General features: G+C 38.9%; 1 protein-coding gene across 2 annotated transcripts in view; it reads left to right on the top strand.

Moving 5' to 3' along the window:
- Positions 1 to 16,931, top strand: part of CDKL3 (cyclin dependent kinase like 3) — a 49,481-nt gene that overhangs the window by 8,948 nt on the left and 23,602 nt on the right. For both annotated transcript variants that reach the window (XM_064276348.1, XM_064276353.1), the window contains exons 3-5: positions 10,954 to 11,132; positions 14,846 to 14,958; positions 16,445 to 16,584. In XM_064276348.1, coding sequence (XP_064132418.1) covers positions 10,954 to 11,132; positions 14,846 to 14,958; positions 16,445 to 16,584 — 432 coding nt within the window. The remainder of the gene's footprint in view (positions 1 to 10,953; positions 11,133 to 14,845; positions 14,959 to 16,444; positions 16,585 to 16,931) is intronic.

Genomic DNA, 16,931 nt, shown 5'->3' with positions numbered 1-16,931 from the left:
CAACTTGTGCAGTATACAACTTGTGCAGTATACAACTTGTGCAGTATACAACTTGCACAGCCAAAGGCAGCAGCCCTGTTATTCTGTGACCTTTGGAAAATTATCTAACCTCTCTGAGCCTCATTTTCCTTTTGTGCAAAATGAGCATAATATACTACCTCAGATTTGTTGTAAAGATCCATTAGGTGCTAGGTATAAAGTGCTTAGCACTGTGTCAGACACATTTTAAGTGCTCAATAAATAGTGCTGGAAAGGAGTTAGGAATATTTGTATTTGTATCCCTCCAGAACCTTGTCTGTAGTAGACTAAAATGATGCTCGACTTAGCCAGACTATTAGAAGACTTCAAGTAAGAGGTAAAACTAAAGTTAGTAGAATCTTGAAATGTAGCCAGAATTTTATTAGAATAAAAGAGGAAATGCATTCAGATTGGGTGCCTCTGTGAAAATAGAGGTAGATCTGAGCAGAGCTCTTTGGAGAGTGGTGATGATCAGCTTAACAGAGATCAGGTGGCACAGGTGCCCTGGGGATAGATTTTCCAGAGCCTTAAATTCATCCTGAGGAGTTAGAACTTTATGGTGAGGATGCTGAGGAACCATTGAAGGCTTTTGAGTTTGACAGTAACAGGATAAAAACAAAACCTAAACTTACTTTAACAAGATTAGAGAATAGATGTGGATAGAGACCCAGAGAGATTAGGTGAGAAACTGTTGTAATAGTCCAGATATGAGGTGGCAAGGGCTTGAACTTGGATAGTGGCAATGGGAAGGAGAGGAAGGATGGCAGGGGGAGAAGATAGAGATTTCAACAAAACGAGAAATGACAGGATTGGGGAATTAGATGTGAGAGGGATGGGGAAAAAAGGGGAAGAAATCAAAGGTAACTACAGGATTTTTAATTTGAGAGCAGGAGAATTGTGCTATTGGCAGAAACTGATTTTAGGAGAGAGAATTGTTTTTAGATATATTAATATACTTTAAGAGATAGTAGGGAAATCTAAGTAAAAATAGTGATTAACCAATTATGTAATTTGACCTTAGGAAATTGGTGGAACTAGATATACAGATTAGGGGATTTTCTTCTCAGAGTCTGTGGTTGAAGAGGTAAGGCTAGATCACTCTTCAAGGAATAGAGGGAAAAGTAAAAAGTGGTACTCATCACCAAGTGTGGAAGAGTATCTGTGTGTGGGAGAGGTGAGAGCAGCAGAGAAGGAGGCCTAGATAGAAACAGTCATAGTCTTTTATTCTCTTGGTCTTGTTTAGCACCTGGAGCAAAATTATCCCTCTCTCTCCACTAACCTTACAGAGTATTTTAGTTACCTTGGAGAATTAAGACAGCCATGAATATTGTGGCTCATTAAATATTATTATACTTATTATCTGGACATCTGGGTTGGGGCTTTAATAATTTAAGATTACCTTCATGTTGCCAAAATATTAAGAAAATAAACTGCTTCATCCTAATAGCTCCAAATTTCAAGCAGATGATTGGTATTTAACTATGAAACATCTGAGATATTGTCTGACATGATATCTCACATCCTTTTTAATAAAAATTTGTGAAGTAAAGTACTATTCAGTACCAGAAGAAGCTTTGTCTGTTATCTAGTGCTGCCATAAAAAACAGAAATTTATTCTGTCACAGTTTAGGAGGCTAGAAGTCCTAATTCAGGGTGCCAGCTTTAGGGGAAGGCTTTCTGTCTCTGTCTATTCTGGGGGAAGGTCCTTGTCATCAATCTTACCTTGGGTCTAGAAGCATCTCAGTGCAGGAACCCTGGGTCCAAAGGACGTGCCCTGCTCCCAGAGCTGCTTTCTTGGTGGCATGAGGCTCCCTGTTTCTCTGCTTGCATCTCTCTTATATATCTAAAAAGAGATTGACTCAAGAGACAACCTAATCTTGTGATTGAGTTCTGCCTTATTACCATAACCGCCTCTAATCTTGTCTCATTAATATCACAGAGGTAGGATTTACAACGCATAGGAAAATCACATCAGATGACAAAATGGTGGACTATCATGCAATACTGGGAATCATGGCCTATCCTGTTGACACACATTTTTGGGGGACACAATTCAATCCATAACAGCCACTAACAACAACAACACACTTTCCACTTGATTGTTAGGGTTATCTTTTCATATAGTGCATTAGCATCTAATTTTATAACATCAGATTGGAAAATTGAGCAAATTGAAGCTCTCAGTGATTTAGAACCCAGCCTGTTTGGGCTGTTGGAGGTTGTGGAGATTTGAACTCTCTTATTTCATGGGTATTTAAATCCAAGCACATTGGGCTATTGTGGAATTAACTTTACCCAAAGAATTCCCTTGGTCCCTGAGAGAGAACCCCTAAAGCCTTAGACTTTCTCCAATGATCGAAGTGTCTTTGGTGAGGACTCATGTTGAAGCTGTCAACGATTTCACTTTACTTGGGTTCTCAATCAACACCCATGGAAGCAGCAGTCAAGAAATCAAAAAACACATTGGATTGGGTAAATCTACTGCAAAAGACCTTTTTAAAGTGTTGGAAAGCAAAGATGTCACGTTGAAGACTAAGGTACGCCTGACCCAAACCATGGTGTTTTCAATTGCCTCCTATGCATGTGAAAGCTGGGCAATGAATATAGAAGACCAAAGAATTGACGCCTTTAAATTGGGGTGTTGGAGAAGAATATTGAAGATACTATGTACTGCAAAAAGAACAAACAAATCTGTTCCGGAAGAAGTATAACCAAAATGCTCCTTAGAAGCAAAGATGGCGAGACTACGTCTTATATAGTTCAGACATTTTGTTAGGAGGCATCAATCCTTGGAGAAAGACATGCTTGGTAAAGCAGAGGGTCATCGAAAAAGAGGAAGACCCTCAATGAGATGGATTGACACAGTGGCTGCAACAATGGGCTTAAGCATAACAATGATTGTGAGCATGGCACAGGACTGGGCTGTGTTTTGTTTTGTTGTACATAGGGTTGCTATGAGTTGAAGCCAACTCGATGGCACTTAGCAGCAAGAACAACAACATGTTGGGTAGGCACTGACTATGCCAGAAAGACCCACCACATAATACCAACCTTATGAAATGGACTGACAGGGTGGGAGGGGTGAGAAAGATCCTGGAGTTTCAATTACATGAGGCCCCCCCTCCCCAATAAACGCTCTGGACATTGAAGCTCCTTGGGCTGCCTGGTTGGTGATAGACATTGGTGCACATGGGAGGGTAGCATGTCTTTGGGGCATGGAAATTCTGTGTTGGGAATCCTCCCAGATCTCACCCTATATGTCTCTTCATTGTATCCTCTTGCTGTAATAAAACTGTAATCATAAATGTAGTGTTTTCCATGAGTTCTGTGAGTTCTAGCCAATTATCGAACCTGAGGAGTAGTGGGAGTCAGCAGGTCAGAAGTGGGGGTAGGCTGGAGACCCCTGAGCTTATCGCTTTCATCCTGAAAGGGAGTGGGAAAACCCTGAATTGGTAACCAGCAGGCCAGAAGTGAGGGTATCATGGATACTCTCAAGCTTGTGGCTGGTGTCTGAGGTCTTGCGCAGACTTGACAATCTGGAGGACTGTGCCTTTTAACTTAAGAGATCTGACCTAGCTCCAAAGGTTAGGGTCAGAGGAAGAAGTGCTGTATGAGCAGCTGGTATCAGAACAGAAGTGGAACAGTGGGGAACAGAACTGATAATAAATTGATTTGGATTGATCAACACATTTGGAGTCAGAGAATTTTCCAAATAGCTAAGTATATTATAAATCAGATTGTAATATAGAGGTTTATATAGCTCTGCAGCATTCTACTGCACAATAAAGGAGAATCAAACTCATCGGTTGAATGCAAAGTCTGATTGTTTATACAGCATACAAAAATTAAGTCAAAATGTCTCAAAGACCTAAATGGAGGAGCTAAAACTATAAAACTCTTAGTAGGAAACATAGGTGACCTTGGATTAGGTGATGATTTTTTAGATATGACATTAAAAGCATAAGCAATCAAACAAAAAATAGATAATTTGGACTTCATCAGAGTTAAAAACATTTGTGTGTCAAAGGACACTATAAAGAAAGTGAAAAGGCATCCCACAGAATGGGAGAAAATATTTGCAAATCATATGCCTGGTAATGATCTAGCATCCAGAATATATAAAGAATTCTTAAAACTAACAATAAAAAGACAATGCAATTAAAAAGGGGCAGCAGATCTGAATAGATGTTTCTCCAAAGAAGATACGCAAATGGCTGGTAAGCACATGAAATGATGCTCAAAAATACCAGCCATCAGAGAAATGCAAATCAAACCCACAATGAGATACCATTTCACACCCCATACATGTTGTTAGGGGCCGTTGAGTTGGTTCCGACTCATAGCCACCCTGTGCACAACAGAATGAAACACTGCATGGTCCTGAGCCATCCTTACAATTGTTATGCTTGAGCTTATTGTTGCAGCCACTGTGTCAGTCCACCTCATTGAGGGTCTTCCTCTTTTCCGCTGACCATGTACTCTGCCAAGCGTGATGTCCTTCTCCAGGGACTGATCCCTCCTGACAACATGTCCAAAGTATGTAAGATGCAGCCTCGCCATCTTTGCTTCTAAGGAGCATTCTAGATGTACTTCTTCCAAGACAGATTTTATCATTCTTTTGGCAGTCCATGGTATATTCAATATTCTTCATCAATGCCACAATTCAGAGGCATCAATTCTTCTTCGGTCTTCCTTATTCACTGTCCAGCTTTCACATGCATATGATCCGATTGAAAATACTATGGCTTGGGTCAGGCGCACCTTAGTCTTCGAGGTGACATCTTTGCTCTTCAACACTTTAAAGAGGTCCTTTGCAGCAGATTTACCCAATGCAATGCATCTTTTGATTTCTTGACTGCTGCTTCCATGGCTGTTGATTGTGGATCCAAGTAAAATGAAATCCTTGACAACTTCAATCTTTTCTCTGTTTATCGTGATGGTGCTCATTGGTCCAGTTGTGAGAATTTTTGTTTTCTTTATGTTGAGGTGCAATCCATACTGAAGGCTGTGGTCTTTGATCTTCATTAGTAAGTGTTCCAAGCCCTATTCAGTTCCAGCAAGCAAGGTTGTGTCATCTGCGTAAAGCAGGTTGTTAATGAGTCTTCCTCCAATCGTGATGCTCTGTTCTTCTTCATATAGTCCAGTTTCTTGTGTTTCACCCCCGCCCACATGTCTGTCAGTTTGTCGTACTGTGGGGCTTGCGTGTTGCTGTGATGCTGGAAGCTATGCGACCAGTATTCAGATACCAGCAGGGTTACCCATGGAGGACAGGTTTCAGCTGAGCTTCCAGACTAAGACAGACTAGGAAGAAGGAGCCAGCAGTCTATTTCTGAAAAGCATTAGCCAGTGAAAACCTTATGAATAGCAGCAGAACATTGTCTGATATCGTGCTGGAAGATGAGCCCCTGGTTGGAAGGCACTCAAAAGATGACTGGGGAAGAGCTGCCTCTTCAAAGTAGAGTCGACCTTAATGACGTGGATGGAGTAAAGCTTTCAGGACCTTCATTCTCTGATGTGGCATGACTCAAAATGAGAAGAAACAACTGCAAACATCCGTTAATAATCAGAACCTGGCATGTACGAAGTATGAATCTAGGAAACCTGGAAATCATCAAAATGAAATGGAATGCATAAACATCGATATTCTAGGCATTAGTGAGCTGAAATGGACTGGTATTGGCCATTTTGAATGGGACAATCATATAGTCTGCTATGCTGGGAATGACAACTTGAAGAGGAATGGTGTTGCATTCATCGTCAAAAAGAATGTTTCAAGATCTATCCTGAAGTACAACGCTTTCAGTGATAGGAGAATATCCATACACCTACAAGGAAGACCAGTTAATACGACTATTATTCAAATTTACGGACCAACCGCTAGGGCCAAAGATGATGAAATAGACGATTTTTGTCAGCTGCTGCAGTCTGAAATTGATGGAACGTGCACTCAAGATGCATTGATAATTACTGGCGATTGGAATGCGAAAGTTGGAAACAAGAAGATCAGTAGTTGGAAAATATGGCGTTGGTGGTAGAAACAATGCTGGAGATTGAATGATAGAATTTTGCAAGACCGACAACTTCTTCATTGCAAATACCTTCTTTAACCAACATAAACAGCGACTATACACATGGACCTTGCCAGATGGAACATGCAGAAATCAAATTGACTACATCTGTGGAAAGAAAGACCCAATATGTAGATATAATAAAAATAATGAACAGGTGTTGGTGAGGAAGTGGAGAAATTGGAACACTCATCCATTGCTGGTAGAAGTGTAAAATGGAAAACAATCTGCATGACACAGGTTGTTAATGAGTCTTCCTCCAATACTGTTGCCACATTCTTCATGATATAGTCCAGTTTTTCGGGTTACTTGCTCAGTGTACAGATTGAATAAGTATAAAAGGTACAACCCTGACGCACACCTTTCCTGACTTTAAACCACGCAGTATCTTCTCATTCTAACGACTGCCTCTTGGTCTATGTATAGATTCCTCATGAGCACAATTAAGTGTTTTGGAATTCCTTTTCTTCACAGTGCTATCCATTAATTTGTTATGATCCACACAGTCTAGTGCCTTTGTATGGTCAATAAAACAAAGGTGAACATCTTTCTGGTATTCTTTGCTTTCAGCCAGAGTCCATCTGACAGCAGCAGCGATATGCCTCATTCCACATCCTCTTCTGAATCCGGGTTGAATTTCTGGCAGTTCCCTGTCAATGTACTGCTCCAGCTGCTTTTGAATGATCTTCAGCAAAATTTCACTTGTGTGTGACGTTAATGATATTGTTCAATAATTTCCACATTTGGTTGGATCACCTTTCTTAGGAATAGGCATAAATTTGGATCTTTTCCAGTCAGTTGGCCAGGTAGCTGTCTCCCAAATTTCTTGGCATAAACGAGTGAGCACTTCCAGCACTGCATCCGTTTGTTGAATCATCTCAGTTGGTATTCCATCAATTCCTGGAGCCTTGTTTTTCACCAATGCCATCGGTGCAGCTTGGACCTCTTCCCTCAGTACCATTGGTTCCTGATCACATGCCGCCTCCTGAAATGGTTGAACATCAACCAATTCTTTTTGTAATAGTGACTTTCATCTTCTTTTTATGCTTCCTTTGTTGTTTAATATTTTCCCTGAGAATCCTTCAGTATTGCAACTTGAGGCTTAAATTTTTTCTCCAGTTATTTTAACTTGAGAAATGCTGAGCATGTTCTTCTCTTTTGGTTTTCTAATTCTGGGTTTTAGCACATGTCATTATAATACTTTGTCTTCTTGAGCCACCTTTTGAAGTGTTCTGTTCAGCTCTTCTACTTCATCATTTCTTCCATTCGCTTTGGCTACTCGATGTTCAAGAGCAAGTTTCAGAGTGTCTTTTGACATCCATTTTGGCCTTTTCTTTCTTTCCTGTCTTTTTACTGACCTCTTGCTTTCTTCATGTATGATGTCCTCGATGTCATTCCGCAACTCCTCTGGTCTGTGGTCATTAGTGTTCAACATGTCATATCTATTCTTGAGATGGTCTCTAAATTCAGGTGGGATATACTTAAAGTTGTACTTTGGCTCTCCTAGACTTGTTCTAATTTTCTTCACCATCAACTTGAACTTGCATATGAGCAATAGATGATCTGTTCTACAGTTGGCCCCTGGCCTCATTCTGCCTGATGATATTGAACTTTTCCATTGTCTCTTTCCACAGATACAGTCAGTTTGATTCCTGTGTATTCTTTCTGGTGAGATCCACGTGTATAGTTGCCGTTTATGTTGTTGAAAAAAGGTATTTACAATGAAGAAGTCATTGGTGTTGCAAAATTCTATCATGTGATTGCCAGTGTAGTTTCTAACACCAAGGCCATGTTTTCCAACTACGGATCCTTCTTCTTTGTTTCCAGCTTTCACATTCCAGTCACCAGCAATTATCAATGCATCCTGACTGCGTGTTTGATCAATTTCAGACTGCAGAAATTGGTAAAAATCTTCAATTTCTTCATCTTTGGCCTTAGTGGTTGGTGTGTAAATTTGAATAGTAGTCATTAATTGGTCATCCTTGTAGGCATATGGGTATTATCCTATCACTGAGAGGACAGATTTTGAAATGTTCTTTTCGACGATGAATGCAATGCCATTCCTCCTCAAGTTGTCATTCGTGGCATAGTAGATCATATGGTGGTCCATACCAGTCCTTTTCAGCTCACTAATGCCTGGGATATTTATGTTTATGTGTTCCATTTAATTTTTGATGACTTCCAGTTTTCCTAGATTCATACTTCATGCAGTCCAAGTTCTGATTACTAATGGATGTTTGCAACTGTTTCTTCTCATTTTGAGTCCTGCCGTGTCAGCAAATGAAGGTCCCAAAGGCTTGACTCCATCCATGTCATTAAGGTTGACTCTACTTTGAGGAGACAGCTTTTCTCCTGTCTTATTTCAAGTGCCTCCCAACCTGAGGGTCTCATTTTCCGGCTCTATGTCAGACAGTATTCTGCTGCTGTTCATAAAGTTTTCGTTGGCTAATTCTTTTCAGAAATAGACCACCAGGCCCTTCTTCCTAGTCTGTGTTAGTCTGGAAGTTCAGCTGATATCTCTCTGCCATGGGTGACCCTGCTGGAATTTGAATACTGAGGGCATAGCTTCTAGCATCACAGCAACATGCAAGCCCCCATAGTGTGACAAACTTGACAGCTTGCTTAGTGGTCAGCTAATGATTGCACAGAGATTTCTGTAAGTCTTTATGAAACCAATAAATCTCCCACCATTTGCTGAGTAGCTCTTTGTGTGTGTTGGGGTGTGCTTTCCACACTCAGGGTGGCAGCTTATAATTTTTCCTTAACCTTTACTTCCTGCTTGTGCAGAGTCTTAAGGTCATGCAGAGGTGTAAGCTTAGGACTAAGTCACATCTTTCCTCAGCGTGCACACATCTCCGCACATACACATGGCTGTCTTGATTCCCAGGTATATGTTAAAGCTTTTCAAAGTTCATATGGAGACCTCACTCCCTAGCTTTTCTTTTTAAGCTTTTTGGTCAGTCACTCATTTGCCCAATTATTGCTGCCTCAAGCAGATGCAGTGTCAACAGTTGCTGCTAATTGTTTTATAAAGTGACCCCTTCACCCACTCCAGCTCCGTTTTCCCTCCTCCCAAAGGCTTTGAGTGGGATTTTTCAGAGGACTTCAGGTTAAGTAATGACAGTTACCTGAGAATGGGACTTTGGAGGCCCTCCATCCCTATTCTGCTCCCTCCAGTGCCTCCTAGATGGCTGGTTTTAACTGATTGTAGGATTGCTGGTTTTCAAGGCTATCGGGGGTAGGGGAATTGGCATAGAGGAAATTAAAACATGAGAGAGCTCACTGTTCTTCCTGAGATACAGCCTTTTTTTTTAAAATACTTACTGAATTGTTGCAAGTCTTTGGTCAGTTTCTAGAGTTATGAAAAAGTTGACTTTTGGCAAATTTTCTTAGTGTTTTTGTGGCTTTTATGGAGGAGAATATTTTGGGAGTTCCTTATTCCACCATTCCTGCTGACTTCACCCCTTTCAGTCTGTATCGCATTGCCTTCACAATCTGTAATTCTTTTGTTTGTGTATTTGTTCATTTTGCTTATTTTCTGCCTTCCTTATCAGACTGTAAGCTCCATGAGGGCTGGGATTTTGCTCTATTCATTGCCCGAGGTAGTACTTTTGATAGAATAGGCTGTCAGTAAATATTTATTGAAAGAAGGAATTGAATTAATAGCTCATAACAAGTCAGGGATGTTATTGAGTGCCTACCACATATAGATACTTTTATAGAGAAAAAACATCACATTGTCAGTTCGTTACATTTCCTTAAAACAGTAATCAAAGAGTTTGGATAGACTCACTATATACTAAATAATATTGGGGATACAGAATAAGTAGAAAACAGTTTTTACCTTCAAAGTTTTTGTATAGTTGAGAGAATAGATGACATAATTGAGAGTAAAAGTGTAGAAGATAAAGTGCCAGGTTTTGTGGCACAAACACTCAGTGTAGTAGTACAGCATAGGATGTGGGCAAGAAACTTATCAAGACAAGCTCTGACTACAAACTCTGAGATGTGAGATTCCCAAGGATGGCCTGCCATTGTCTTCATCCACAAGGAGCTAAGCACTTTTGATGTGAATCAAAAACTGACCATTTCATTGTGAGAAGAGAGTTTGTTTTTTCACGATAACCAGAAAAAAAAAGGAAACACATTTAGATTAATAAATAAATATTGCAATTGCCATACAACTAATTAGTGTTGGAGGGGGTACTAGAAGCTCTTCATGGTCCATTCTCTTTTCTTTCTATTATGCTGCCTCCCATAGCAGCTTAGTTTACCTCAAAGGCTATCACATGGGGTTGCTGTGAGTTGGAATGGACTCAGTGGCAACTAACAACAAAATCATTAGGACAGGCTCCTTTCAGAAGAGGAGAATGATGAAGAAAGATTTCCAAAACTTCAGTTGCTATTGGCAAAAGGGAAACTCAAACCAATAACTATTTTGCCTTTTATCTCAGAATTCCAATATATCTGATCAACAAATTCTGCACCTTAATTACCATGCTCTAAAAATTTTTTTTTTATTTTTTCTTCTACCACAGGACTTTTGCGCATGGTGAGCCCACTTCCTGAATTGGTCTTTCCTCCCCTCTTCCTCTAGTTTGCCTCTACTCATCCCTCAGATCTCAGTGTAAATGGAATTTCCCCTAGGTATTCCCTTCCTAATCTCTGTGACTGGGTCAGGTCTGCATTTTAGGTTCTCATAACGCCATGTTCCTTTCTTTTTTAGCACTTGGGACAGTCTATTTTTAACAACTTTATTGAGGTATAATTTACATACCATAAAATTCACCTGTTTTAAGTACACAGTTAATTGATTTTGATCAGAGAAACTCATTTTAATATATTGTATCTTCTGTTTGTTTTTTAGATCATTCATCGAGATATAAAACCTGAGAATATTTTAGTATCCCAGTCAGGAATTACTAAGCTCTGTGATTTTGGTTTTGCAAGAACACTAGCAGCTCCTGGAGACATTTATACGGACTATGTGGCCACACGCTGGTATAGAGCTCCAGAATTAGTATTAAAAGATACCACTTATGGAAAGTACGTGTGTTTCGGAATTCTGCCTAGCCTTTCCTGGACATCTTTTTCCCTTGGTGTATCTGTCATCCCTATTACTGATACCTTCTGCCTTCTGTGCATCGGTTGGGGCTGAGAAGAGAGACACCTCCAGTAGTATTGTAAGAGAAAGGCCCAGCAGGTGGTCGTGGCACTGGCTACCACTGCTGCCATGCTTGCCCCCTGGGACTCAATGGCCATAGCCCCAGTAAACCAATGCAGAAATTTCTCAGGGCCTATCCAGACTTGCTTTAAGCTGTGTCCCCACCCTTGGCAGAGTTGCCTCCTCCATATGTCTTTAGCCTGTGCATTCTGCAGAGATTTGTAAATCATTTATCTCACTCTGCCAGTGTTGCAATAGGAAATGCCAAGTTTCCTATTTTCTGGAAAATGGCACCCTCACTGCAGAGGATGACAATTTTTAAACTGTACTCTTCTAGGTGCCTCAAAAAGTAGCATGGTTTCAGCCTAATATGAAACAGCAATGTCATATAAAAACAGTGAGTCCTATAGAACATAAAGTAACCAAGGTGTATAACTGAATTCACGAAATGAGGAAAAAAAACCCAATTCTGACATGCTGCAATGAACATTGGTGAACCGGCATCTCTTTGAATCCCTGCTTTCAGTTCTTTTGAGCAAATACCTATGAATGGAATTGCTGGGTCATATGGCTGTTTTTTTTTTAACTTTTTGAGGAACCACTATACTGTTTTCCACAGTGGCTGTACCATTTTGCATTTCTACCAGTACTAGACGAGGGCTTCAGTTTCTCCACAATGGATGAAAATTTCAATTTCTCTATATCCTCGTTAATGTCTTTTTTATTTTAACAAGTTTCTTCCTTTTCACCTTACATTATCTGTTATATTTACTAGTTCAGTCTTCATTTCCGAAATGATTTTTTTTATCTCTAATTTGTTATTGAGTTTTGTCAACTAATTTATGAATTTCTCTAATTCTGATTTATATTCTTCTTTCAGGTCTTGTAACATTTTCTTAATGTCTGTTAGCTCCTTTTGAAATAGGGCATTACAATTTTGTCCTATTTCATGGGTATGGCTTTCTGGTGGGCTTTTGTTGTCTGCAGGGATGTTATTCTACTTCTTTTTCTCTTATAATTTTTTAAGTGCTGGGATTTAACTTCAGTACTTGAATGTTACCCATTTTTACGTGAAATTAGTTTTTCTGAACTTTTAGACCAAAAAAACCCATTGCCATGGAGTCAATTCCAACTCATAGTGACCCTATAGGACAGAGTAGAACTGTCCCATAGGGTTTCCAAGGAGCGGCTGGTGAATTCGAACTGACAAGCTTTTGGTTAACAGCCTGAGCTCTTAACCACTGCACTACCAGGGCTCTGAACCTTTAGAAGGAGGCATATTTCAGGATAGCTTTTCTAACTTCACAGAACTCCTGCTTCTACTTTTGTGTAGTGTTAAAAAAAAAAAAAAAAAAGTAGCTTGTTTTCTGAGGTATCCTGGCTCTGTTCCCCTCATGCACTTTTATCTGGGTCGTCTCATCATTTAGGAGCCCTGGTGGCACAATGGGTAAAGCACTTGCCTGCTAGCCAAAAAGTTGTTGATTTGAACCCACCAGCCGCTCCACAGGAGAAAAATGTGACAGTCTGCTTCTGTAAAGATTTACAGCCTTGGAAACCCTATGGGACAGTTCTACTCTGTCCTCTTGGGTCACTCTGAGTCAGAATAGACTTGACAGCAGTGGGTTTGGTTTGATTTTTTTCCGTCTGTTCTTTATTGCCATTATCCTGCCTCGTTTGATTCCTTTCTTAGCGGTTTCTCCTTAGTCCTTGTCCTAGAAAGAAGCCCTGGCTGGTAAATTTCCAGAGTTAATAAGAGGCATACACTGCTCCAGCCCATTTGTATCTTACCAGAGACCCCTTAGCTGACCTGCTACTGGCAAAACCTCCCAACTCAGCAGCTGTTCTTAAATTGACCTACTGTTTTTTCCAGTGACTACCTGTTGGCTATTTTGGGGCTCTCCTGTTCTCAGGTCAATAAGATACCTTGTTGCTTTCCTTTGCATAGACACTGATATTATGCAAGTCTTGTGACTGTCAGTGTTTTGTCCTCATCCACTTGTATTTTGTGGGGATATCTTGTCACTTACTTTTGTTTTAAATATTGCCCATGTATTTTTGGTTTTGGCATCCAATTACTCTGCTTTTGTGTGAGGATTTGGGGAGATTCAAAACGCATGCTGCCATCTACCCAGAATCTAGAGACTGTTGTTAGTTGCCTTTGTGTCAGCTTTGACTTATAGCTACCCCTTGTACAGCAGAACAAAATGTCCAGTCCTGCATCATCTTTGTGATCCTTAGTATGCTTGAGTACATTGTTGCAGCCACTGTGTTCTTTGAGTGCCTTCCAACCTAGGAGGTTCATCCTCCAGCACTATATCAGACAGTATTCTGTTGTAATCCATAGGGTTTTCATTGGCTAATTTTCAGAAATAGATCAACAGGCCTCTCAGTCCATCTTAGCCTGGAAGCTCTGCTGAAACCTGTCCACCAGGGAGGTGACCCTGCTGATTTTTGAAATACCAGTGGCATAGTTTCCAGCATCATAGCAACATGCAAGCCACTGCAGTATGACAAACTGACAGACAGATGGTGGACGGGAGTTATCAAATCTTAAAATCTTTATCAGTCGGATCAATGAAAAACAGATATCATTGTATGATTTGTACATTATATTGTATACAATTTATGTTTATTCTAAATATGAGGTTAGGTATCTATTTTATTTTAAAAAATTATTTTTGTCATTTTTGAGAATATACACAGCAAAATACACATCAATTCAGCTGTTTCTACATGTGCAATTCAGTGACATTGATTACATTCTTCAACTTGTGCAACCATTCTCACCCTTCCTTTCTGAGTTGTTCTTCCCTCATTAACATAAACTCACTGCCCCCTATGGTTTCTATTTAATCTTTCAAGGTCCTGTTGTCACTTTGATCCCGTATAGATAGATCTTAAAGAGGTTCGCTATCTTCATTTATTCAAAAGACCCAGTGATATAAACTATCTTTTTTTTAATATATATGTAAACTGTCTCTTAAAAAACAGATTACCTGAACAAAATTTGGATTATGACTGACTCACAATGGATTAAGATAAATAAAGGAAAGTAGCTGATAAAATATTTGGGATTTTTATTTATTATTTTTTAAATGCAAGATGATTTTAGTATTTAATTATTCTAATTCATAACTCACTTATACTGTCTTTATATAAGTATCTGTAATAATTTTAGAATTACAGTGACTTTATCTGTACTGCTACAGGGCTTCTCATGCAATTTAAGTAAAAGTTACTGAATTTTACTAATAAAATGTGATAATATTTAATGTAGATTCTTTAATAGGATGTGATGTTTCAGTGAAAATTTATAAACAATACCACTTAAATGAGGAGCCCTGGTGGCAGAGTGGTTAAGCACTTGGCTGCTAACCAAAAAGTGGGTGGTTTGAAACCACTAGCTGCTCCGCAGGAGAAAGATGTGGCAGTCTGCTTCTGTAAAGATTACAACATTGGAAACCCTGTGAGACAGCAATGGGTAACCACTTAAACATTTTTGTTTCTTAGGCCTTGATCTTATTTTAAAAGTTTTTAAAAGATGTTTTACATAGGCTTTGCATGAAAAAAACTAACTTATTCTTATTCATTCCAGACCTGTAGATATCTGGGCTTTGGGCTGCATGATCATTGAGATGGCCACTGGAAATCCCTATCTTCCTAGCAGCTCTGATTTGGATTTACTGCATAAAATCGTTTTAAAAGTAGGTAGGTATTACTGAAATATTCTGTTACATGCCTAAAAGAAATACTGCCAGATCAATTCTGCATGATTTTCAAATTTAGCTTTTTCTTCATAAGAACAGGGAAGCACATTGTTGGGTAGATGGCAGCAGATGGATGCCTTAAGCTGATAAAGAAGGCAGAAAACTCTGTTTTTACAAATTAAAAAAAAAAAAAAATACGGGTTTTGTAATATTTTCTTTGCCTGAGTACAAAGAGCTATGCCATATGTTAGTGGTTGATGGTCAAAAAAATAGTACGATAAGAACCTACTTCAATTTGCCTGAAAGTTGTTTTTAAATTTGGCTTCTATAAATCTTTGCATCTCTAAATGAGGCTTTTAAAATAATAGAGATGAGTCAGATGCTTTTTTTTTTAAGACCCTGGGAGATATAAAATCTGTTATTCACTCAGAAATTAAAAAAATAATTTTTTTTTTAACCACACTGGGTAGCCAGATAACTAAGTATTTCAATAACACCTACCTACTTTTAAAACGATTTTATACAGTAAATCCAAATCAGAGCTGCTAGAAAGATAGGGATTTGGGAATGTATTTGATGAGAGCTTAATTATCTGATTATCTGCTTTGTGACCCAAACATTGTGATGGTTAGCCATACACATGGCATGTCAATGATTTATTTTCCTTATATTTCTGAATGAGGGCCTTAAGGAGCCCTTTGTGTGGTGGGGAAGCTATACATCAACATGTAAGTATAGAATCATTAAGAAGGACTGTGACATTTCTGTGAACAACTATAAAAATTGTGAAATCTGGATAAATATTGATTTAAGATGTTGTTCAGAGCTGTAAAGTATTATACGTTTTTTTTGTGTGTAATCTTTAAAGTTCTGGTTATGAGGTTAACGCTAGAAGGAACTTTAGAGATTTTGGCATCAGTTCTCTCATTTTACAGATGAAGAAACCCAGGCACAGAAAGGGAAGAGATTTGCCCAGCTTTATAGAACTGATGATGGCAAAACTGGTGCTAGAACTTAGACTGTCCACTTGTATAGTTTTTTTTATTTTACTACTACTCTCTAGCCTTGTTTCTTCTTTGCAATACTTCGATTGCTAAGCAGTTTTAATAGTCTAGTTTTTTTTGAGTGAAACTTGCTGATGAGCACCTGCTACCCAAACCATTTAAATACATGGAAATGTGTAAAATTTGAATGTGCTCTTCCTAATAGCATTATATGTTATGTTTTATAGTTTGGGAAAAGAAAATGAATTTGGTGGTTTTACATTCTCTGTTAGGTGTATGCTAGAACAGATTAATGGCAAAATCTCAATTTTTTTAAATGACATATTCAGTTAGTTCCTTGTTCAGCTTTAAAAATTTAGGTTCGTAATTGTTATTCTTACCTCAGTTTCTAGTAATTTAATGTAGGTCACATAGCAATTTGATTATTTTGACTATAGACTAAGTTCCCTGTTTTTTGTGTGTGTGTGTTTTTTGTCTTTTCAGGCAACTTGACACCTCACTTGCAGAATATTTTTTCCAAGAGCCCCATTTTTGCTGGGGTGGTCCTTCCTCAAGTTCAACACCCCAAAAATGCAAGAAAAAAATACCCAAAGCTAAATGGATTGTTGGCAGATATAGTTCATGTATGTTAAGAGATTAAAGAGTTATTTCTGGAAAATTTACATAAATTATAATATAGTTTTAAAATATTACTGTAATGAAATACCAAAAGACTTAGTGATGTTATCTATTAAAAGTTACTATACTCCTTTTTAAAATTTACTACCAGTTCCAGTAATTGTGGTGTCAGTTCTGACTGATGGTGACCTCATATATGTCAGAGTAGAACTGTGCTCCATAGGGTTTTCAGAGGCTGATTTTTTGGCAGTAGATTGCTAGGCCTTTCTTCTGAGGTACCTCTGGTTGGACTTGAACCTCCAATCTTTCAGTTAGTAGCTGAGTGCATTAACGGTTTGTACTACCCAGAGAC

This window comes from Loxodonta africana, chromosome 2 (assembly GCF_030014295.1).
Source record: "Loxodonta africana isolate mLoxAfr1 chromosome 2, mLoxAfr1.hap2, whole genome shotgun sequence".
NCBI classification, from domain to species: domain Eukaryota; kingdom Metazoa; phylum Chordata; class Mammalia; order Proboscidea; family Elephantidae; genus Loxodonta; species Loxodonta africana.
The sequence above is the reverse complement of the archived record's forward strand: the minus strand, read 5'-3'. Positions and strand labels throughout refer to the sequence as shown.